This window comes from Prunus persica, chromosome G8 (assembly GCF_000346465.2).
Source record: "Prunus persica cultivar Lovell chromosome G8, Prunus_persica_NCBIv2, whole genome shotgun sequence".
NCBI classification, from domain to species: domain Eukaryota; kingdom Viridiplantae; phylum Streptophyta; class Magnoliopsida; order Rosales; family Rosaceae; genus Prunus; species Prunus persica.
Window position 1 is genome coordinate 7287116 of NC_034016.1, and position 26370 is coordinate 7313485.

Sequence of the window (26370 nt, forward strand, 5' to 3'; positions counted from 1 at the left end):
GCTTTTATCGTCAAGTTGCATCAGAATTTCATGCCTCATATCTTATCCTTGAGCACAAGGATAGTTTGCAGGGAGGGTAATAATACGAACCTTACATATATTTGGTTACTCATTAGTATTGCTCACTCATCAACTAAGTTGGAAATGGTTGTTATTAGTTGGTTATTAGCCGAGATAATCCCTAGCTTGCAATCAGCTATTTAGTTGATTAATTGTGCATTGGCAAGGTCATGTTGATTGTATTAGTTTGTTCTTAGTAATAAAGTTGGTTCTTTGTGCACATTGGGTAAAGGTAGAACATGGTTCTATCATATTTATGTTGGTCATTGTTAAACAATTGTTCGGTCATTTAAATTGTTGATGCCAACAATTAGTGGGGTATAGCTTAGTTTGCTGAGCTATTCTACCTCCATTTATGTAGACAGAGGTATCTCCAGACACCCAATGAATATTTGTGTAAACTCCCTCCCCCAATATCTAGTATTCAAAAAAAAATTATTTGCTTATATGAACACCGAAAATATCCATAAGGTCTACCCTAAAAGAGCCTAATAAATATAAAGGCCAAATGACATAAGGAGGTACTTATGCCTAAAATCGACATTTACTTTACCCACGTCTGAGGAGGCTCAAGATGGGTAAGGAGCGTCCAGAACAGCCCACATAATGTTCTACTAAGGCGTGCTTTTCATAAAGAGGGGAGACACACGTCAGGCGACCACCGATCACCCACTCAGCGGATGCCAAGTAATCAGCGTACTCCCTAAGTCTCACATCGAAAACAGACAATAAAAAGGTCTAACAGTCCTTATAAAAGGGAGTATTTTTCACTTAAAACGGTAACTTGAATCTCAGTACAGTACTTTTGGTAACCTTTTTTTTAAGAAAAAAAACTGAATTAGGCATTGGATGGTAGTTGGTGGACCCACTACCTCTTTAGTGACCGTCTTCTATTTCTTTTTCAGCAATAGAAGCTAGCAATGCCCCTACTTGGCCACTCCAAGTAGAGACAAGATATACACAAGCGCAACATCCTAACCAAGTTCGTCCTTGAGAAAGGGTTGAATTGGTTTGTCCCCACTCTGATTGGTTGAATGATTTTTACGCATCAACATAAAATATGGAAACAACTGAGAATCTACGAAATGTATGGTTCTAATAATTGACATACCAAACCCATTAAGGAGAAGTGAGTGTTGTTTGTAAGATTTGCTCTGCATTGTATTTCAATGATATGTACTTTTGTTTTTTGAGTCTTAGTTCATAGAACATTTAACCTTTGTAGAGAATTTATCTAAATTAGGAATTATGGAAACCTCTAGTAAATAAATAAATGAATACAATGCTTCTCATAGCTACTAAAATTCCATAATGTTCGAATCGTTAAATGATTTTATAATATATATTTTTTTTGAGTAAGGATATAATCTCTAAATTGAAACTTAAAAATAGACAATTTAGATAATTCAACCAAGTGGGTTGCACAAGTGATCTTCATCTTCGAATGAGTGACAGTTTTATATAAAAGCCAAACAAATCTTAGAAAACAAAATTTCCAGGGGATCATCATCTTTAACCTTTTATCCACCTTGCAGTAGGAATAGCTAGGGAACTACTTGAGCTGGCTTGCAAGTGGAAAGAAAGTAGCATCTGACTTGTATACTATGGTTGGTTGCTATATCACACCCAAGGAAGATGAATGTTGTCTCTTGTAAATAATTTTATACGTTTAAAAAAGGAGGATCGTATAGGAACAAGAACAGACAAACGGATTAGAACCCTACGGGTAATCATTAAGCCTTCCATGTCTCATACCACATTTAGGGAAATATAAAAAGGACAACTTGGGTGTGTGAGGGGACATGTCATTATCAATCTCTCTCTCTCTCTCTCTCTCTCTCTTCTTGAGCATGTTTAAGTCATTTTCAAGCTTGGTCGTTTAACCTCTCTCTCTTGGCTAGCTAGCTAGCTATGTGTAGGTTCTAGAATGTTTGTTGAATAGAATAGATGGGGATATTATGAGGAGGATTGAAAATGTTGCTATTAAATACATTAATGTATGTGGGACGCAGCAAATAACAAGTCCCACAAACCGCCCCAAAACATCCAACTTGCTTTGTTTGCACTATTTCTTGTTTGCTAAAGCAACCCCACCAACTACTCTTTACAATTGACTTATTGTATCATCAAGTTTATGTTTACCCCATAATCGTTTTGAGTGCAAGCAATAAAAAGGGGGATTTCTTATACAGACACAATTATGATATTGTAGGAATTCGAATCTAAGACTTTTTATCATCAAGTTGAGATCCTTTTTAATTGGGCTAGACCACGTTATTCTCATATTTTTAATGACAAAATTTTGTTGTGTATTGAAAACGATCACATGAGACTTTTGACATATTGATAATATACTTATTGCTATAAATAATAATAATAATTAGTATTATACTAAATGTGTACTTGTTTCTTCCACATTAATTGTCCAACAGTTTTTGAATGTCAATTAACGTTTTAAATTATTTCCGAGACTACGAACTACTAAACTAAACTTTTTTCAGCCCCAATGAATTTGTGACCAACAAATTAAAGATCAAACCTTTTCCAAGAATTTTTTTTTTAATAATAATAATAAAATAGTCTAAAACCCAAACAATAGAGGCGCCAAAATAATAACAAAATTGAATCTTTCCAAAGTCATATACTGTTGGTTACTACTATTGTTGTGAAATGATTCGTAGGATGAGGTAAGTGGTACACCGACTGACCATGATAGAGGCATTTCCGCCACCGGCCATGAAGCAGACCTCTTCAAATTGATCGATCCATTTTCAGGCTTAATGCGTTTAGTACTGTAAATCAAGAATCCCATCAATTCAGTGTTGATACATATTTCATAGATGGTGTTTGACTCATTATGAGCCCTCACCAAATCTAGTGATACCGATCAACTCTCTACTTTGTTGGAAGATGTACTAAATTTGATTCTATGATAATCGTTGCATAAAAAAATTGAAAAAGGTATGTGAACTTGTCAAAGAGATATCCGTCCACTGCTAAATAATTAAGCCCTGCTAACCTAGATGGGGATAGGGTATGAATTTTTTTATTATAAATTAAATCTTATTAGAATCGTCAAATAGTTTTGAATTGGACCACAGTATTGGAGAAAGGTTATGTGCGTCTTGAGTCCAACATCCACACGTGCTTTTACGTCACTTGAGATGAGTCGTCTCTATATATTTGATTTGTGTGTGGTGCCATATGAGAAGATGTGTTGAGAATTTATTCCTTCTTAGGAACCAAAAACCTTACATTCGCCGACTATAATGTACTAATTATATGTCCCTCATTTGGGACTCTTTTACCATACAAATACAGGTACTGGCATAGGGTTTATGTGCATTAGACACACATTTACCAAAAAGGGACTCTTAGAAATTCTCATAATTGGCTAGGCCGACTTTCAGTATTTTCAATTCAGTGATGAAATCCATGAAAGATCTGCCACCATGATTGCCATTGTTGTTTTGCACTCATAATTAAGGACTAATGAGTGATTCCTCCTTGTACCTAATGGTTATAGATAGCTTGTTCACACACAAGACAAAGGTGATGGGAGGTCACTTGAGCCATCCACATGCTTTTTTTCTCTCTTGATTACATTTTCCATGCATGCGTTTCTTTGTAGCATGAAGCATGCATAGTACCTACAAAATTAATTCTAGAAACGTGTCTAATTAAGCTAAAATCATGTTTTAAATCATTATTATTATTTTAGTTAAATATTTGTCAGGTACATTTTTTTTAGAGAAAGAGATAATTTTTTCAGTTATCTTTTAGTAAATTTGTAGGAAAAATAGAAAAAGAAGAACAATATAAAAATCTATTATTAGATTAACGTTAATTTCATGGAGAACTCATGTTCTCATGAGTCCTGATCCATCAGCATGCCCTTTCTTTCTTTCCTTGTTTTATTATTTTATTTTTCCTAAAAGAAAAAAAAAATGCTTCATTTTCACTTTGTATATTTGCACTTTTTCTTTTGCAATGACACAGTAGTCATGAGAACGGTCACTCTCAGACTTTTACTTAAACAGAAGAATCTAGCATGAGATCCTATGTAGAAAACCTTTCTTGATTACACGCCATCTATCATAAAGTTATCTTTAATTATCTGCCAACTTTTAGTAATTAATTTTTTTTCTAATACTTAAAACAGAAATCTTCACAATACACATGTCATGCGGAATTGTTAATCTTTTAAATAACTATTTAAATATCATCTCTAAAATATATATATCAATCAAATTACACATTGTTTAGTTATCCATATATATAGAACAAATTGATGATTTTGGGTGCAATTAAGATCATGATGAATTATTCATTTAGATGATACATATGGGATGACTAAATGGTTGCAAATTTGATTGTTTTTTTTTTTTTTTTTTTTTCTGTGCATAGATGATCTTGAAATAGTGATTTAAGATGAATAGTTCCGATTATAACATGTGTATCGTGAAGAATCAAAATGGAGTGGCTAAATAGATGTACCCCAAAAGTGCACCTAACTATTGTCCTTAAAAAATGACTATTTGCTAATACTATAGTATAAATATTGCACTAGCACTGGTCTTTGTCTTGTTTCTCTTAATAGCTTTGATTGTTCCATTGTTTTATTATCTCAAGTTGACAAGTCTAGTTCCAAACGAAATGATTAGGGGTGGTCAATTAATTTAAGCAATTAATCCTGCTATAGCTTCTGCTAATGACGATGAAAGCAATTTCTAAGCAACGAGATAAGAATGATCATCTAGTATGCCATGTTCGATGGAGAGTATTATATATGAACGGAAAAATCACACACTATGTTATAAAACAGAGAGTATGGGAAAGTCGGTAGATATCATAAGATCTTGTTGACCTCAAATTTCTCTAGCATCAAGCAGAAGGAAGGACATTGTCTTGGATGCGAGCATACCACTGTTAGTAGTATGTAGTGCAGAGAGCCTAATAAAAAGATGAATAATTGATAACTTGCGCCTCAAGTAACCTAACTTCGAACCAGGCCACTGTTGTCTAAGTTGGAGACAACTCATATTAGTACTTTCTATGTCCTAAGATGAATTGGTTTGTAATAATAATTTAATGGTAAACGAATGGAAGATCTCCTTATAGAAAGATAAATAAGATGAAAAACAATTAAAATTTTGGAAGCGGAACAACTCTATATTTGGGTTGAGGAGGTGTCAACTTGGATTGAACTGTTGCAGCACGAAATCAGCATAATCACAACTGGGACGGTACGTCAATTCAAAATCACACCAATACAGGTGATAGAGCAATCTTCAAATGGTGTTCAAATCTCTAGAAATTGGTATTTAGATATCTCTTGAGATGAACATCTGTGTGTACGTAGCATTTAATTTGAGCCTCCTGGTGGCCTTTTCCAACAGAAAAAAAATGTTAATTTAAGAATATTAAGAAGCCATAGCTGTAAAGGGCTAGCAAACTTTTTTTTATTATCTGAATCAGTGAAAAAAGATTAATTATTTTGCTTGTTCTGTGAATTTATATATATTAAATCAACCCAAGACTGATCACAGAGGACTCACAGATTAAGCTATGGCCAAGGCAAACCCTAGTTAATTCTTGTTCCCATAGATATTAATTAATGAATACGGAAATGGTTAATTAAGCCTTTATCTATATAACCTAACCTTAGTGATCAAAGAGAAGTGATCGTGATGGATGACTTTGGCGGGACTCATCTGCGCAGGGAAAAAGTATAAATATACGAACAAATTAAGAATAAATGATTGGTTCTGTGATATGGACAGGTTGGAAATCTGACATGGCCCTATAGGTGGCAGTAGAAGAATGGTGCCAAATGGCAAAGGGCGGCACACCAAACAGATGGGCTGGATAGTGAGAGGAGAGAAGGAAAAAACTTGGCTCCTCAAGATTGAGGAGGAGTTTCTCCTTACAACCAATGTGGTTTTGACGCATGTCAAATTATTTTAATATTTTTCTTCTCTTTTGTAGAAATTTTGTTAATGTTGCAGGAATTTGACAAGTGCCTAAATCACATTGGTTGTAAGCAGGAGCTCTTTCTCAATCTTAAGGAGCCAAGCCATGCTCAGAAGAGAACGTGATGATGAATGTCTGTGTGAGAGAATTGGTTAATTTAGTGAAAATCTAATTGTGTTGATTATTTTTTCGACAATTCGAATCGTTGGACCACATTGCATATAGTCGCATCCAACAATATACAATGCATTTGAATCTCTCTTAATATTTTGTGATGGATGATAAATGCATGACATAGAGTGCGTGAGTGTGAGTTGTTAAAACTTAAAACCTAGTTTAGTTATAAAAAAAAATAAGAAAAAAAACTAAAAGTACATATATATTATAATTGAATTGATACATATGGAAAAGCTTAGGGAACAAAATAGCGGTGGGCGGGTGGCGTGAAAACTTGGTGTGACGCCGTCCAAATAAACCTTCCATCTCATTTTCTCAGCTGCCACCCCACGCGCAATCCTCATGTAATCAATACCCTTACCACTCTATCCTCTCTTAATTCCCTCTTCTTCATCTACTCATCTTTTCTTCATCTAAAGCTCCATGCTCCATGCATATAAATACATTTATTAGCCTCTCTTTTTCTTCAACAAAAATTTATATTCACTGCATTCTTCCTGTCTACCTCCATCCATCTCTCTCTCTCTCTCTCTCTCTCTCTCTCTCTCTCTCTCTCTCTATTGACGTCTCTCTGGATCTCGATCTCTCAATCTCTCAGAAACAGAAGCTTCAATCTCCTGATATTTTCCCTTTGGCCAGCGCAAAGGCACACAGCAGCAATACATTTATTTATTTTCCTGTGAGTATTTTTGTGTTTGATATTACATATCACATATATTATACCTACACAGACAGGGGTACTTATAGCTAGGTTATTTTGATAATCTATCCTTCTATAGCATGTATATATATATATATAGCTTAATTATATATGTTCTAGGTATTGCAAATGTTGAATCTCATCATAAAATTTCACATTTTGATTTTGAGTGATGAAATATGCATCAAACATTGGATCATAACTTCTTATTCGTAACTTAATTAGATCTCACCAGGAATCTTCTGCTGGTGTGCGAGAGTTTAATTGACCTCAATTGATTCTGGATTATTATGTGCTGAAATATCAGTTTCTCATATATATTTTTTTTGTTCTTCTGGTTTTTTGCTTGAAGAAATAACTATGTTGCGTAGGGTGTGTATGAAATGTTTTAATTTCCAGCACTTAGCCACCACTAAAACTAAGCACTAGCAGGCGGAGGTAGCAGGCCCGGAGTGCACTGCACTCAAAGAAATAGAACATGCTTGTGCCAGCAAAGTCAAGCTTTTCGGCCAACTTTTGTGTTCAATATACTTTTCCTAATTACTCCATGCATATGCAACTAATTAAAAAACAATCACTTAATTATGCTTTTTTAGAAGAAGATTTCATTCATATTTCATAAAGCATAAAAGGTATATAAAGACCGGCACGATTACAGGAGTTTTGTTAAAATCTTCTTAGGAAAATCACGTAGGACAAATTCTACAGAAAAAAAGAGTCCCATACATGCTATGGACTAATATGAGAGTCCGACCCAAAAACTTAATTATGCTTACTTATAAGGATAAACCACTATTAATTCGATCATCAGCCATGTTTGTGTGGTGGGTTCCACACTCTTCCTCTGCAAATGCCATGATTGTTTTTGGCAATGTCATAGCCACAAACACATGCAACACCACTAACAACTCCCACAAAAGTGATGAAATTTCCATCATTACTAGCTAGCTTAGCTACTCTATTAGTCTTTTAGCATTCCACTTCAATATCCCTCCAACAGTCAATATTTGTCTCTTCACTTGGCTTTTTCATATGTTAGGCCTAAATCCACAAATTAAAGAAGCTTCAAGCTGCTGTGTGTGGAAGGAATATATATCACATCATTATTTGTCATTTGATGTGATATTGACGAAAATATATTCAACCACACGTAGAGTCAAAAGCATAATGAAGATGTTCTATATATATCTCTCTCCCTCACTCCTCTCTCATACTTTTTATTTTTATTTTTTCCATACATGATATTCAGGCTCGGAGACCAGAAGATTGTTAATGGATCACATGGAGTCTTGTGTTCCACCAGGTTTTAGATTTCACCCGACAGAAGAAGAACTTGTGGGTTACTACCTGAAAAGAAAGATCAACTCACTACAAATTGATCTAGACGTCATTATTGACATTGACCTGTACAAAATTGAACCATGGGACATACAAGGTACATACATATATATATATATATATATACATGAAGATCAAATTAAATTTGATATTTGACCTCGATCGATGGATATGGCACAAATTTAATATATATGGACCTAATTAAGTATGTATACGTTCATACTACATTTTAAATTTAGGGTATGACACAATTTGTAGAAAGGAATCATATATACATATGAAAGATGCATTGATATATTTCTGTTAGCAAAAAAAAAAAACAAAAAGAACATGATGCACTTATTTCCTCTGAATTAGTCAATTTTCATCTTTTTAGTAAGCATCATGCCACACATTTTTCTGCAAGCGCTTTCTTCAAAATAAATAAAAATGGTTAAATAAAAGAGTTCTTGTATTAAATAAATAAATAAATAAAAGAGTTCTTGTACTAAATAAATAAATAAATAAAAGAGTTATTGACACTATTTCCAAAACTCATTATGTACTCCTCTTTTCTAAATTTTTTATAAGCGAAAAGTGCAGCTTCTGCCGTATTCTTTTTTTTCATAAATATATAGATAGTGAGCTACATGTATCTTATGTATGGTGTGGTGCAGCAAGATGCAAGCTAGGTTACAGTGAACAGAATGAGTGGTACTTCTTCAGTCACAAAGACAAGAAGTACCCGACCGGAACTCGGACAAATAGAGCCACGGCTGCCGGATTCTGGAAGGCGACAGGAAGGGACAAGGCAGTGCTTTCAAAGAACAACATTATAGGAATGAGGAAAACCCTTGTGTTCTACAGAGGACGAGCACCTAACGGGAACAAAACTGACTGGATCATGCATGAATATCGCCTCCAAACATCTGAACATGCACCCCCTCAGGCAAGTTCAATATCCCATCAACTCCCCTAAATATATAATGTAACTAATTTAATTGAATTCTAATGGACTAGTACTTGTATTAGACACTAATTCATAATATTTTGCCAAGACTAGGAGAGAAAAGAAGTCCAATAACATATATTTATTCTTGAAAGTGGACTAGTGTAGTAGTGGAGTATGGTGATGTGGTATAGTTCATCTACGTGTTATAATATAAGAGGATATTTTTTGATATTATTCCCTAAAAGCAGAAAATTTTAACCATATCGTCAACTCATATTATGGTCGTACTACAATATTATACATATATTTCTCTATTTATGAAAATTAATTTATAATCAAGCCACTAAATCAGGCGTGGTGGTGACAATGCAGGAAGAAGGATGGGTTGTATGCCGGGCATTCAAGAAGCCAAGCCCTAGCCACAGGCAAGGTTTTGAAGCATTGAAGCATGCTTACTATATCAGAGAACATAACAGCCATGCTTCATCTTCAAATTTTGGGAGTGAGATGCATATGGTGAACCTGAGCCAAGGTTTTCAATATCAATCCTTTGGTTTGGATCAGCAAGATCATCTCATTTCAAACCATATTTTCATGGGCAACCAACTCACAGAACTTCCTCAACTAGAGAGCCCAAGCATTTCAACAAGCTTGGCCAACAAACAAGGTGTGCATGAGCAGCAAAACAATAATATAACCACTGAACACTATGACGACCAAAGGTGCAACATGAATAGCAGTGATCAGCACATAGATTGGAGAAATTTGGACAGCTTACTTGAAGTGCCATTGATACCCCAAAATTATGAGCAAGAAGCTCAAAACCACCATCTTCTTGGATGCTTTCCTGACTTGTAACGAGAAGATCCATGGTCTCATCAGCAAATTCTTGATAAGTTGATGGATCAATCTCTTTTTTTTTTTTTTTTTTTTTCTGTTTCTTTTTTCTTTAAAAAAAAAAAGAGAAAAGAAATACATGTATGTATTTATGTAAGCTGATGAATTCATCCTCCTAATAATCCAACCCATGTCTAGTCTCGGGACAAGGTTAAAGCTATATGTCGAAGTGCTTGGGCCTCAGTTTTACTATAGGGCATATATGGCTGGAGGTGGATTAATGGGCATTGAATATGAGCCCAGCCACCGCTACTTCTCATCTCCCCCCTTAAATACCCTTTTCGGCTGCCAAGACCCATTTTTATTTGTTTTTGGCAAACAATTGTTTTTGGTGATTGTAATTTGTCACTTCTATTATTTTGGTCCCTATTGTTTCAATTTGATCAATTTATCTATGTAGTTTTCAATTTAAGCAATACAAGCCCGTTGTTAAGGGGCATTTCGGTCCAAAAACAAAGGTAACCAAAAAAGTAACCAAAACTCAAAAACCAAACCAATAATAAAATAACAAAAAAGTTTTTTAAAAAGTAACCAAAAATAAAAAGAACCCAGATTACCGACCTGCCGCTATCATCCTTTTAGCCTTTTTATAAAGGCTATCATGTGGAGGGTGGCTACATACAAGTATAGCCAAAACAAGATGAGACCCACCCCCACCCCAACCTAGCCTCGCAACCTCCCCCGTCCCATTCCCCACCCACATCCACTTTATGATAGGACCAGTCTCGAATTTCTCGAAATTCGTGACGAACTCTGTGATTTTTTCGACATCCACCCGATGGCCCAATAGAAAAGTAAAAGTGAAGAAAAGCCCCAATTTATCTTTACATCCAGGAAAAGAAAAGCCCACTTAATAATTTTTTCTGTAAGATGTTGGTGGGTTTTTTATTACGACAATCTGTATAAATAAACGGTTGTGGTAAATGCAATTTACCACTTCGTTATTTAGAATATAGCGCTGGTTGTTTTACTAACCACGTTAGTTTCTTCACTTATAGCGTCGTATTATATTATTTTTTCCAAGTCGTTAAATGAAAAATACCGTTGTCTACATTCTTTTTATATGACTGTCCTTCTCTGACTATCGTCGTCTTAAATTTGGATTTTGGTAGCCTACGACGGTAGATCAATAAAATGACAAGTATGAAGTAAAACTACTACAATTTATATAGAAAACTATCGTATGCGATATAATTTTAGGCTTTTTTACTAAATGAAATCATCAGAGAAATGAAAACGAGATCCCAAGAGATATGAAATCTTATCAGTAGGAGCTATATTCCTCATCACAATCAAACCACCAACATGAGAAAGACAATATTTTGGAAGTTGATGATGTTTGTGTCAATAATGTTTTGGACCTTCAGAGAGGTGAGAGAGACACAAACACATCAACTTCCAAATTATTGCTTCCCACCCAAATCCGGACCTTCAGAGAGGCAGGGAGAACCAAGGGCGTATGCGACTTCAGTTAGAGTTGGAACTCTAATAAAAAAGTAAAAGTGAAGAAAAGCCCCAATTTATCTTTACATCAAGGGGTTTATTCGTAAAGAGCGTCGTGGTTATTCAAACCAACCGCGACAGTTTAATCGTAAATAGCACCGTATTAACTTATATACCACGTCGAACAAAATACTACTTTGTAGTGTTAAATTGTAAATAACCATGGCGGTTTATTTTAAACAAGCGATGTATTAACTATAAATACCACGTCAGCAAAAGTAAGCTTTTGTCGTGTAAAATTGTAAATAACAATGTCGGTTTTCGGAATACTAAAAGTTGTTTGACTTTATTATCAACCACGTCGGTTTCCATTGGTTTTGCATCGTTTTAACGACATACTAGGGTGGTTTTTATAAAAACCGCCGTGTTATGAAACTTTGTGATTGTATATAAATTTTTTCGTCACCTGACCGAAATTTTTATATTCTCTCTAACCGATAAAATATTTCAGTCCCCTCTCAGTTTTCCTTCCCAAAGCGGCGTGTGTGAATCTCGTCATCTTCCTCTCCTCCTCGTCTTTGTCTCCAAATCCCCAAAGGTTACGTCGGAAGCAAACTTTCTTTGTACGCCAAAGGTTTTTTCTCACTCTCTTTTTTTTGTGGTAAAAATCATTTTAAGTTTTTTTTTTCAAAGTCATTTATAATTTTGATACCATGAAAGAAAGTGTCTGGAAACAAGACTCCATTTTCAAAATAACGACGTTTTTCATTGTTTTAAATAATATCAGTAGTCTCTCACTCTCACAACGTGTTCAACTGTTTTATCTTGTTTACGATGTTTTAATTAACACACCATGACGGTAATTAACATCGTGACGGATAATAATCACCGTCGTGGTGTGTAAATTAAAATGACGTAAACAAATAGCACGAAGTTAATTACCGTCATGGTGTGTTAATTATGGTAGTAGTTATGTCACATCCTAAGATCGGCTCTGCCGTAGCACGATATTGTCCGTTTTGGGCCCTCCTCTCTGCCCTCACGGTTTTGTTTCTGGAAACTCATGAGTAACTTCCTAGTGGGTTACCCATCTTGGGATTATTTTAACCCCAACTCGCTTAACTTTGGAGTTCACATGACTCCAAAGCCAGTGAGCTCCCAAAAGGCCTCGTGCTAGATAGAGGCGGGCATGTACATATAAGGCATATCACCCCATCTCCGTTGGTCGATGCGGGATGTTACAATCCACCCTTCTTAGGGGCCCGACGTCCTCGTTGGCTCACTCGCACCACACGGCAGAGTGGCTTTGATACCAAATTGTCACATCCCAGGATCGGCTCCGCCGTAGCACGATATTGTCTGCTTTGGGCTCCCCTCTCTGCACTCACGGTTTTGTTTTTAAAAACTCACGAGCAACTTCTCAGTGAGTCACCCATCCCAGGATTGCTTTAACCCCAACTCGCTTAACTTTGGAGTTCCCATGACTCCAAAGCCAGTGAGATCCCAAAAGGCCTCGTGCTAGATGGAGGCGGGCATGTACATATAAGGCACATCACCCCTTCTTCGTTGATCGAGGTGGGATGTTACAAGTTATATATTGACGTTTGAAATATAATATTATGTCGTGTTTTTCAAATAATAGAAAAGTTGATATAGATCCAATTCCTATTAAGGAGTTGGATTTAATCCTCGGATTTGGTGACTTTGATCCAAGTCCATTGATTTTTGTGCCACATAAATTACATTATTGTAAAAATATTTTATGATGTAATATTTTTATTATTTTATTATTAAAATAATTTTTCGTTCCAATATTGCCTCTTATGACTTGAATAGGGTAATAGTCATTTATGTCATATTGCCTATTGCCTATTGCATAGGTATATATATATATATATATATTTCATATTTTTGACAATGTGTAATAGTATTTTATGTATTTTTTTTATAGGTAATATACAATTTTATTTTGTCTATTTTTGTATCTGACTTATAGGTAGTCTTCTAATTTATGTTCCTAACTTATAGGTAACACAATTTATCACTAAGTATTTTTCGTTGCTAATAATAACACTATTTACCAATATGTCAGGTACATAATTTAATGTGGGTGCTTGTCTAGTCGATTGGTATAATATGTGAGTCTTTACTTCTTATTGATTAAATTGTATTTTATCCATATATTAAGAATATTATCAAGGAAAGAATTCAAAATTTAAATTATGGAATTCAATTATAATGAAATAATGCATTAAATTTAGATTTTCAATGTGTTTTCCTTATTTGTAAAATCGACAAAACAAAAAAAAGTAATAAATGTAAAAGGACCTACATCTAAAACCAAAAACGCGAGGACTAAACCCAATAACAGCTAATCGTTTTGGACCTAGATCTAAGAAGCCCTTCAAATAACTATCGTTGTTTTCACTTGCGGATTATATTCTCCCTAAACATGATTTCTAAATCTAAAAGTAAAGAGGCTCAAGTTTCTAAAGCTCAAAGTAAGAACCTTGCATTGCATTATTCTCTTAGCTCTTAAGCTAACTTGACTGTGCTGCTAAGTAGTGGCGCATGACATCTTTTTGTACCTTATTTATTAACTTTAAACCACATTTGTTCGTATCTTGTATTCATTCATATGTACAAATTAGGAGTAGGGTATAAAGAAATTTAACGATATGAATGAATAATGGTTTTCAAACTTGATTATTTTACGATATTACGTAAGTACCAAAAGAATAATGGTTTTCAAACTTGAATCAAATGGTCCATAGAAATCATTAATGTATAAGATTTTGAGAGATTATTAGTGTTTGATAATAAATGTCATCTTATCTGACATAGCAACATATATAGATAGGTGGATGTGATGGATACTTGTAATTTCATGGCATTATTAACAATATGTGTGAATAGGACTGACATTGATATACCCTTTTTGAGCTTTGATAACCCAATATATCACAAGAAATTGCTTACAAGCAAGGTGTTTGGGTCTAATTTGACACGCCCAGCCCAACGCGGAAAAAGCCCAGAATAAAGACACAGGGGCCAAGCAGTCTGGGCTTCGCAAAATAAACAAGAAAACAGAGCCCAAAATCCAACAAAGCCCAGCCCATGATTTGTCAAAACCAACGACAACACGAACTTGAGCTTCAAAAAAAGAGAAGAAAAGAAAGATCAGCCTATTGCCCAAACTCGAAACTGGGCTTGGAATGATTAAAAAAAGGAAAAGACCCAAGAGAGGAACAGGCCCACGTGTTGTTCTCTGACTTTGAAAAGTCAACAATTTCAACTATCACAGAGATGATTGGGAATTAAATAAAAGCAGGTCAGTGGCTGGCAACTAGGAGAAAACTTCTCTGAAACTCTGCCATCAGAAAGATCAAATCCTTTTTATATATTTGGAAATAATGTTTCTACTCCAAAGAGGGCGATCCTTCCAAGAGATAAGCAGGCTATGTTCTCAAAAAGAGATAAGCAGAAGGACATAGAGTTGTTCAAACAGGGAAATCAAACAAACCATCACGGTTTTGAGTTCTCACAAGGGGCAGTTGGAATTAAAGAGGGGTTAGGTTCTCTTCCAAAAAAAAATAGAGAAGTGATTGGTCTTAAAAAGAACTTACTATTGAGAGCCTATTTGCCAAAATTGATAAAAACCCCTTGTATTTAAAAATGAAAGATCTGCCGCCCATTATTAAAAGAAAGAAACCCTACTCCAGAACATTTCTTATAAATATAAAGAGAGGGTGAGCAGAGCGACACACAAAAAAAAATTGAACAACCAATCAAACAATCAAAAAAATCAACCAAAGGCAAAAAACTCAAAATGATCACTTGATCACTGAGAACCTTCAAACAAACTGGAGCAACCAAAAGCTCATTTGAGCCACAAAAGAAGCCAGCTATAGATCAGAACTTCCAAAGTTTAGACTTAGAGAAAGAAGTCATTCAAAGCGAGACTTCTCTCGTTATAAATTTGGTTCAGCAAAAGCCAAGACAAGTAGAGTTTGAGTTTTCACAAATATGAAAACCTCAACAAATTTTACAGTGCAGTTCCAGTTTATTAAGTCCTCAAGTCCAGCCACTTCTGCTCCTTCAGACTGAAGAAGCCGCAGTTCTGTCGGCTCAAAATCCTCCCAATGCTTGAAGTAGATTAAAGCTCTGCCAAAATTAAACTTTGGTATCGATTTACAGCTGAAGTTAAGCAGTTGAAGTTGTTAACCGCTCAGTCCAGCACATGCATACTCAGTCCAGCCAGGATCAGAAGTTTCTACCCAGGCAGAAATGGGATTCTAGCCATCGTTTTGTCTTTCTAGAGTAGATTTCTCCCTTTTTAATTTTGTAAAAGGGAGTTATGCCTAAAACAGTCCACTGTATTATCATATATTCTGGCCAGAACTACTAATTCTATACTGTGATAAATTATGAAGTCCTTACCAGTCTAAGGTAGGAAAAGAACTTACTTGGGAGATATTCCTCACCCAAATTCACAATCGCTTGTTTAGAAATCAGTAACTTGGAGTGCAAGTTATCTGTTTCAAAAAAGTCTATTAGGATTTTTTATTGCTAGCAGTGGTACGCTCGCACACCAAAGAAAGTTGGCGTGTTGACCAGTCAATGGTTTTCAAGGCAATGAGGAACTTTGCCCTTCCATCACATGAGTAAAAAACAAAACGGGTGAACAATTTGGCACGCCCAGTGGGACTTCCCAGTATACATACTCTGACAGAATTCTTCTCAAGTTTATGAATATTGGAAGCTCTAGCCAGAACCCGCACCACCTCATGGAGATAAATCAGGTAGCTCTCAGGAAAGGTTGGAGTCAGAAGAAAGTGACGCTAGGCAATCAGCCCACGGCAGTACCGGAAGCAGACTTTCCATGACTGGCTCCAGGAAGATGAATCAAATATAGGAATCTGTGTTTCGACAGGAGGTTACAACACAAAGGAGTCAGGATACTCTCAATAACATGACAGCCATGATGTAATGGCAGGTTAACAGGCAGTTAAGGAAGGACCGTGAGGCTGCCATGGCCAGAATTCCAAATCCGGATGCTATAGTCCAGCAGCTAAACCTTCCTTATGGCCCTCCACCAGGATTAGCATGGCCATACCAGGAGAACCCTCTCATTGTACAAATAGCTGGAATACCAGGGCATGGAGAGATCCAGGCTGGACAAAGGGGAGGAGCCCATCCCTTCTGAGATCATAAGGCCCCAGTCCGGCCATAAGGCCCTGCACCAGTTCAAATCCAGCAGAATCAGCCAGAACGTCAGCCTATTCCACAACCTGTGGCCCCACATGATCAACCTTTGGCACTTCTGCTTGAGCCATCAGCTGTATTGCCCTACAGACCCAGAAGGATGGATCCCAATCCATTCCCTCCACCTGTAAGAGGCAGAAGAGGCAGATAGGGAAACAACCCTTTTGCTAACAATGACAGGAACAGGCCAGGGGCAAACTGAAGGAATCATCCAGAGCTAGAAGAAGAGGAAGAACACAGGAGGAAGCTTTGACCAGGCCATACAGAGTGGAGCCCAGGGTTGATCACGTCCAGTTAGAACAGGGACGAAATCTACACCCTGTCAATGCTTTGAATGACATGGGGGCATTACAAAGAATGATCAGAGAGATGATGGAGCCTGAAGCTAGAAGAGGAGAGAGGCCCACCTATAGAAAGCCATATCCGGTTTATATCGATCAGATACCTCTATCACCAGGCTTCAAGGTGCCAAACTTCACCTTGTTCAACGGAGAGGATCCCCATGCTTCATCAGTTGAGCATATGGGCAGGTTCTCTATCCAGTGCATAGCTATAGAAAATAACCCTCTGTTAAAACTAAGGCTTTTTAGGGATTCTCTCTTTGGACAAGCTTTCACCTGGTACACCAGTCTGCCGGCTAATTCTGTTTAAACTTGGGAGCAGATAAAAAGTGTTTTCCATGACTATTATTATAGGATTCAGCCAGAAGTCACCATCAGTGATCTTGCTGCCCTCAAACAGAGTGAAGATGAACCTGCCCAAGACTTCATAACCAGGTTCAGAAAGCTCAAAATAAAGTGCCGGATCCCTATGGAAGAAAGGCACTTCGTCCAGATTGCTTAGGCTGCCCTTAAAATCTTTCTGAGAAAAAGATTTGATGAGATGCTATTTGGAGATCTGGCAGAACTGGTAGATAAAGCATCTAAATATGAGGAGCTGCTTAGGGAAGAACAACAGAAGAGGAACTCTTCCAAAGGCACGTATTACAAGTCACCTTCTTCTTTAATACATCTTATTGAAGTAGAATCAGAAGAAGATGCAGAAGGCTTGGAGGAAAGAGAAATTGCAGTAGTAGAGATGGCAAAATTGAAACATCCCATCAGTTGCAAGGCTCTTACAAAGCCACCAAAGGACCAAAAGCCGCCACCATTCACAAGAGGATTTGTTCCAAACAAACCAACACAGAACAAGGTTTATTCCTTTGATCTAACCAAGGTGGATGCTTTATTTGATGAGATGTTGCTACAAAAAGCAATAGATACACCCCACAGGATGCCCAAGCTTGAAGAGCTCAAGGGCAGGCAGTATTGCAGGTGGCACAACTCTTGGAACCATTCTACCAATAGTTGTGTTATTTTCAGGGATGTCATACAAGAAGGAATAACAGCAAGAAGGCTGAAACTGGCGGAGAAACCTCCATCAATTACAACAGATCCCATTCCTCAACCACAAGTCAACATGTTCAACTCAAATTGGCCAGAACAGAAAAGAAGTAAACCAGCGACAGAAGCCAGCTCCAGCAGAGGCATAAAAGTCATAAGGGAAACTAGTCAGAGGCCAAGAGCAATTATCTCGGCTAGAGTAGTGCTTTGCAGCAAGTGCAAGTCTGAGACTGAGTTAGAAATGGTTTTGGATAGGCAGAATCAGCCCACACCTAGTGTTTTTGACAGGACTGGGATGTCATGCCATCGACAAGGCCGAGTTCTGGGTCTATCTCAAGATAGAGCCAGACAGAAGGACCATTTTAGATGTGCTCAGCGCAGCAGAAGAATAATCGAGCAGCCCAAGAAGGAAATACCTATTAAAATGCCTAGGAGTGAGAAACTCTTGGCAGCTATCATAGAGGGCAGATGGTATTCTATAGGGAAAAGTGGTAGACCAACTCTGGAGCTAACCAGAACTCAGAAGAGGAGGGTTCAAAGGCAATACTGCACTTTCCTAAAAAACAAGGACAATACACAAGTACTTCCAGAGACCAGTTCTGCCAGAAAAGGAAAAAAACCAGAAGTACCTCCTCCAGCAGAACAAACAGCTTGCCAGCCACAAAAGCTGGAAAAGGCAGAATCTCCAGGCAAACCTTCTATCAATCTTGCCTCATCCTTAGGCAGTCAACTTGAGCCTTCACAAGCACAAAGAGAATCCGAATCTATTCTAGTAGAAGGGAAAGAGGACTGGATTGAAGAGTATGAAGAAGAGTAGTTGGACTATGAACCATCTGTAGATGACCAGAATGGACTCTTTGAAACAGGAGAACAGGAAGACTGGACAGAAGAATATGGGGAAGAACAGATGGAGTATGATGGAGAACTGGATGAAGAAACTGAGGCTTTTAGTGCAGAACTAGAAAGCCTGTTACAAGGTGATCTAGGCATTAACATGGTGTTCATTCTGCCAGAGAAGTTCAGGGCAGCAGAAGGACAAGAAAGCACTTTGGAAGGAGACGTGTTCTCTCAGGAAAGTGTTGAGTGCAGGTTGGCAGAAGTAGAGGAGGCACCAGAACAGCAAACAGGCACTCCCAAGACAGGCAGAACTGTCAACAAACCGGTTGCAGAACAGCTTTGCTTCTCCAAACCAACCAAGGAAATGGCCAATCACCTCAGACCTTTGTTCATAACAACAAACTTTGGGGGTATTCCCATTTCCAAAGTCATGGTAGATGGAGGTGCAGCCATTAATCTTTTGCCTCACAGGTTGCTAACTAAGATAGACAGAACAGAGAAGGATTTGATTCCAACACGCTTAACTGTCACCAACTTTGCTGGGGGCATCACCAAAACTCATGGAATCTTGGATGTGGATGTCATAGTTGGAAGCAAAGAACTGAAGATTGCATTTTTTGTGGTAGACACCACTTCTACCACTTACAATGCCCTGCTTGGCAGGGACTGGATTCACCACAGCTTATGTGTTCCTTCCACTCTGCACCAGCAGTTAGCCTTTTGGAATGAAGAAGGTCACATGGAGATAGTAGAGGCCGATCCACGGCCGTTTCTACCTTCTGCTATATGTTTTGAGGCAAAGTATTATCATGATGACCTTGGACCTTTCACTTTCTTTGGAGTCAACAGAACGGCCGCCCCCATGGTGTCACGCCCCAGAGACTCATTGAAGATGGTCTAGCCAGTTCTTTAGAGGACTGGAATAGACCTTTTGTTCTAAAACTCCAGAACTCTGATGTTTAGTCTCAATCAACAAGAGAAAGATCGAGCTGCAACAATCCGATCCATTACAAAAGATTGTTGATATATTGGGAAGAGAGAGGGTTCTCTAGGTAGGATCCAGCCATCAATATGGCAGAATTCACCCATGAGAGCACTGAAGAACAGGAAGAGACCTTACATGAGGAAGTACTAGACTTTGCACCAGCAACACTAGATGATTCTTTACCAGAAGTGGAAGATTCATTGCAGGAGATAAACTTAGGGACAGAAGAGGATCCAAGACCCACTTTCATTAGTGCACTGTTGAAAGAACCACTTAAGAGTGAAATCATTGCACTTTTGCATGATTTCAGAGATTGTTTTGCTTGGCATTATCATGAAATGCCGGGATTAGACAGAAAATTTGTGGAACACAAGCTGCCAATTAAGGAGGGCTACCTTCCAATCAAGCAGGCCAGAAGAAGAATGTCTATGGACACAGAACTGAAGGTCAAGGAAGAAATAGAAAGGTTGCTCAAAGTAGGATTCATTAGATCAGCCGTTTATGCTGATTGGCTAGCCAATATTGTGCCAGTTCTGAAAAGAAAAACAGGGGTAGTTAGAATCTGTGTGGACTACAGGAATCTGAATGAAGCATCTCCCAAGGATGAGTACTCTATACTAATGGCAGACATGCTAGTGGATGGAGCTGCTCATAACCAAATGCTATCTTTTATGGATGGCAATGCAGGATATAACCAGATTATGGTGGCAGAAGAAGACATCCACAAGACAGCCTTCATGTGCCCAGGACATATAGGTGCTTTTGAATATACTGTAATGCCTTTTGGCTTAAGAAATGTAGGAGCCACTTATCAAAGAGCACTGAATTCTGTTTTCCATAATATGATAGGGCATTCTCTGGAAGTATATATAGATGATGTGGTGATTAAATCCCCAGAGGAGGGAAACCATGCATCGAATCTGAGAAAGGCATTCCTAAAGATGAGACAACATAAACTGAAAATGAACCCCAAGAAATGTGTTTTTGGAGTTCAAGTAGGAAATTTCTTAGGATTCTTGGTCTACCAAAGAGGCATAGAGATTGACAAGAACAAAGCAAAATCCATTATAGAAGCTCTACCACCCCGGAACAAGAAAGAACTACAGAGTCTCCTAGGAAAAATTAACTTTCTAAGGAGATTCATATCCAATTCTACAGGAAAGATCCAGCATTTTTCCTCCTTGTTAAGATTGAAATAGGAATAGATGTTCAAATGGGAAGAATAGCGCCAACAAGCTTTTGAGGAAATCAAGCATTACCTTTCAAATCCACTAGTTCTATCCCCACCAAAGAGAGAAAGACCACTTAAACTCTATGTTTCCGCATCGGAACTGTCCATAGGGAGTCTGTTGGTTCAAGATAACAAGGAAGGGAAGGAACATGCAGTCTACTATCTGAGCAGAACTCTGACAGAAGTAGAAAGGAAATATTCTGCAATTGAAAGGCTTTGTCTAGCCTTATACTTCATTGCTGTGAAACTCAGACACTAAATGCTGCCTTTCACCATCTACATCATTGCCAGGACAGACCTAATCAAATACATGATAACGAGGCCAATGTTGAGAGGCAGCATTGGAAAATGGACTCAGGCTTTGATAGAATTTGCTTTCAGATATGTTCCTCAGAAAGCTGTCAAAGGACAAGCTGTAGTAGATTTCCTAGCAGATCACCCAGGAGAAGAGATTGAAAATATGGACTCTTTGGACATAGCAAATGCAGGTTTGCTGACTAGAGTTCATACTTGCCTCAACAATCCCATCTATTCAGTTCACCTTACACCTTGGAAACTGTACTTTGATGGATCAAAGACTGATGTAGCTTCCGGAGCAGGGATTGTTTTAAAGGAACCACTAGGAATCAGACATTGTTATTCTTTCCAGTTAGATTTCCAGTGCACCAACAACAGGGCTGAATATGAAGCTTTAATCATTGGCTTAGAAATGCTGGTGGAATTAGGGATCCAATCTGTGGAAATCTTTGGAGATTCTATGCTTGTGTTGAAACAGATTGCTGGAGAATATAAGTGTCTGAGTCCTTCTTTAGCTATTTATTTATTTGCATCTAGAAACCTGCTGACAGAATTTAGAGAAGCTACTTGGGAACATATCCCAAGAGAAGAAAATTTTGCAGCCAATGAATTGGCTCAGATAGCAACAGGTATACAAATGCCTGAAGACTGTGTGCAAAGAATCATCAAGGTAGGAAAGAAAAGTCTACCATCTGTTATGACCAGAGGAATGGAGATAGATGTTAATTCTGCCATAATCACTGAAGATGATTGGAGAAATCCTATCATAAATTACTTGCAATATCCAACCCTGCCTTCTGAAAAGAGAGTCAGAATCATTGTTTTTAACTACCTTATGTGGAATGGAGATTTGGTCTGAAAAAGGAAGGATGAGGTGCTCCTGAGGTGCCTTGGAAAGAAAGAATACATGAAAGTCATGGGAGAAACTCATGAAGGAATATGTGGAGCTCACCAAGGAGGAAGAAAGATGTGCTGGTTAATCAGAAGATATGGCTACTTCTGGCCAACTATGATGAAAGATTGCATTGACTATTCCAAGGGGCGTGAGGCTTGTCAAAGGCACGGCCCAATCCAGCAGGCTCCTTCAGTTCCTATGAATCTAGTAGTAAAACCATGGCCTTTCAGAGGATGGGCAATGGATCTCATTGGTAAGATTTATCCAGCCAGTAGCAAACAACACTGTTCTATCATTGTAGCTACAGACTATTTCACCAAATGGGTGGAAGCCAAGCCTGTTAAGTCCACAACATCTCAAGAGATCATCACTTTCATAGAAGAGCAGATTATACAAAGGTTTGGCATTCTAGAATCGATCACAACTGACAGAGGATCTTCTTTTATATTTGGAGAGATGCTGGATATGGCAGAAGCATTTAAATTCAAACTGCTTTAATCCACCCCTTATTATGCCCAAGCTAATGGGCAGGCAGAATCAAGTAACAAGGTGATCATCAACATTATTAGAAAAATACTTGAGAAAAGTCCAAAACAGTGGCATGAGAAGTTGTCAGAAACTCTATGGGCATATAGAACTTCAAAAAGAGAAGCAACTGGCATGACCCCCTATGCTCTAACCTATGGCCATGATGCAATTCTGCCTATGGAGATAGCAGTCCAATCCCTCAGAATTGCTCATCAACACAGTCTGCTTGGAGAAGACTACTCTCAAGCTATGCTGCTAGAACTGGAAGGATTGGATACAAGCAGGATTGATACCCTCAACAAACTCTTAGCAGGAAAGCAAGCTGTATCAAGGGCTTACAACAAAAGAGTGAAGAACAAGAGTTTTGAAGAGGGGAAATAGTCTGGAAAGCAATTCTGCCCCTTGGAACGCATATAGCTAGTTATGGAAAATGGTCACCTACATGGGAAGGTCCTTTCATAATTAATCAGATCCTTGGAATGGGGGCATACAGATTACAGGATCGAGATGGAGATGTCCATGCTGCACCAATTAATGGCAAATGGTTAAAGAAGTTTTATCCAACTATGTGGGATTCACAGGTTGTGCAGACAGATCCTGGAATAGAGAGACAGCAAGATGAAACTGTTGTTTGAATTTCTGATCACTTTCATTTTTGTTGTAATTTGTTAAGTATGCTTTAATTTACTTTTTCTCTCTCTTCTTTTTGTCAAAAGAAATCGGAATTCCCACAAAAATAAATAAATTTTTATTTAAATATAACCACTTTTTATGGCTAAATTGTTTATTAATTACATTTCTAAAAACTAGAATCTAAAACCCAAATTTCCTAAGGGTTTATTGCAAGTTGGCCTTCTTGATGGAGAGTTCCTTCTGAAGCATCACCCTCTGGTAGATTAAAGCCTCTGCAATTTCTAGAGCTGGCCTGGAAGCTGAAATCATGTTCTAATTTGTGATCACTTTCATTTTTGTTGTAATTTGTTAAGTATGCTTTAATTTACTTTTTCTCTCTCTTCTTTTTGTCAAAAGAAATCGGAATTACCACAAAAATAAATAAATTTTTATTTAAATATAGCCACTTTTTATGGCTAAATTGTTTATTACATTTCTAAAAACTAGAATCTAAAACCCTAATTTCCTAAGGGTTTATTGCAAGTTGGCCTTCTTGATGGAGAGTTCCTTTTGAAGCAGCACCCTCTGGTGGATTGAAGCCTCTGCAATTTCTAGAGCTGGCCTGGAAGCTGAAATCATGTTCTGTACAAGGAAGGTAGCCTTGGTCTTGGAACCCAGCAAGCCTGCTCTGTACCGCCCTGCACTCTTCCAGCCGCTTTTGAAGCTCTTCAATCTACTTCTCGAGCCTGTCTGCAGGGGACTTGGCTTCCTTGTACCCTGCAACCTTCTGATCCAGTTCTGCCTTCTGTTTTGCATAATCAGCCAAGTTGGCTTCATGAGTGGCTTTGCAGAACTCAGAGGTCTTGAAGGTGGGCTTGAGATCCTCATAACGATCTTGGAGGTTGAGCAAATCTCTTGCCAGGGCAAGGCTCATCTCAAGTATGGATTTGGGGGCCATGTTCTGTCTGTGTAGTAGGTCCAGATCCTTTATCAGTTGGTCAATAGCTTCCCTATCCTCATCCAGCTCCAGCTCAGTAGATTGCCAGATCTTCAGCCTCTCCATGGCTTCCTCCACTGCCTTGAAGGCCTTGTTAGGAGTAGAGTTGAGTTTTTCCAGCTTGTCCAGCTGGGCATCCAGATCCATAGCCTCAAATTCTGCCAGCTCTGGATCAGCATAGGAAGTTGTGGCAGATGAACCTGGAAGGGAGTGGATAGGCATCTACAGAAAAGAACGTAAGTCAGAACTAAGAAGGGATAGGAAAGAAAGAAGCCTAGGAATGCAGTAACACTTACAGCAACGATGGGAGGCTTCAAAGGACTGGTCACCACTGCCAGAACACCAGCGGTCCTAGGCACTCCTACTTGACAAGACTAACAGTTAAAAAAAGCAAAGACAGAACAGAATTGCAGGAAACAGGTGGACAGAACTAGAATCAAAAGTACCACAACTTCAGGAACAGCAGCAGCCACTTCCACTCCAGGTTCTGGGACTGTAACAGGTAGTTCTGCATGCTCCAGAGGCTCTGATGCAGACTGCTCTGCCTGCTCCTCAGCTGATGGAACGGCAGTGGAGTGTTCTGCCTCTGCTTCTTCAAAAAGTGCCAACTCCGAGCTGGTCAGCTCCGCCCTTGGATTCTCCTGCTGCCTCTGCGCCAAAGCAATGCTCTCTGCAATCACTTCAGCAGGGATTTCCTCCTATAGATAGACAGAAGTCAGAACAGAGGAAATGAAGAAACAAAAAAAAAGCTGACATAGCCAGAAAACAATACTCACCTCTTCTTTCATTTCTTTTGCCTTTTCTTGAGGTCCTTCTTCTGCTTCTTCTAGCCCTTTCTCCTGCTCCACTGCCTCGAAGGCCTCTGTTAGCTCTTCATCCATCCCAGAAGTGTTGGTGGGAGCTGCTGCAGATTCCTCCATGGCTACATATTCCACCACAGTCTTCTTTCTAAGTCTTTTTGACCTAATAGGAGGAGGAGGGGGACTTTCAGCTACAATAAGCAGACAATAAACCATTAGAACATAAGGTAGAATAGGATAGAACAGGACAAAACAGAATTATAAAAAGTTCAAACTGTCAGAATTTACCTGAAGTCGCAGGCTAAGCAGCACTGTGCTGGGCAGAAGCAGTTTCCTTTCTATTCCTTCTGCCAAAAGGAGTGGCCTCAGCAGCTGGTTGTTCTGCCAGATTTTCATCCTCTTCGTCTCTAGAGGGAGCTCCAAGTCCCCAGCAGCAATGACAGAGGTGACTGCACAAGAACAGAGAAAAGTCAGAAGCAAATCCAGCAGGAAAAGATAGAGGGAACAGAACGATAGAAAGCTTACCAATCACTTATCCAGTTTGGATGGACTGCCCATCTATGTTTTCAGTCAAAGAGGAATCTAATACAGACAGAACAAAAATGTTAGGCATCATCACTAAAGACAGAATAGGCAGAACAGACAGAATTGAAAGTTACCTTCTATAACTTGGGCATTAATGTCCTTGATGGTCTGCATCATGAATTTCTTGGCATCCACATCTGCAAAGACAGTCCAGGAGTCTTAGCCGTGAAAGAGAACCTTGAGTGCAGTAATGGAGGCTGGCAAGCTACAAAATCTGGCCTTCCATCAAGCATCAAACTCGGCAGAACTGCAGGAATTTGGCTCCAAGGATGGATAAAGGGCATCTGCACTATTGTTGATCTTGTTGACTGCACATCTAGCATCCTTGTGCACCTCCAGATCGTCTGCATCTCTGCAGGAGGTGGCCCAATTGCAGCTCCTATAGGATTTGAATGGAATAAGCTGTGGGCAGCCAAGTTGCCTTGCATAGAAGTTGG

General features: G+C 38.3%; 1 protein-coding gene across 1 annotated transcript; it reads left to right on the top strand.

Annotated features, from left to right (window-relative positions):
• Positions 6003-10569, top strand: LOC18787984 (NAC domain-containing protein 30). The gene is made up of 4 exons (XM_007221393.2): positions 6003-6889; positions 8160-8345; positions 8905-9176; positions 9552-10569. The coding sequence occupies exons 2-4, from the start codon at positions 8183-8185 to the stop codon at positions 10035-10037; spliced, it is 921 nt and encodes a 306-aa protein (XP_007221455.2). The 5' UTR covers positions 6003-6889; positions 8160-8182; the 3' UTR covers positions 10038-10569.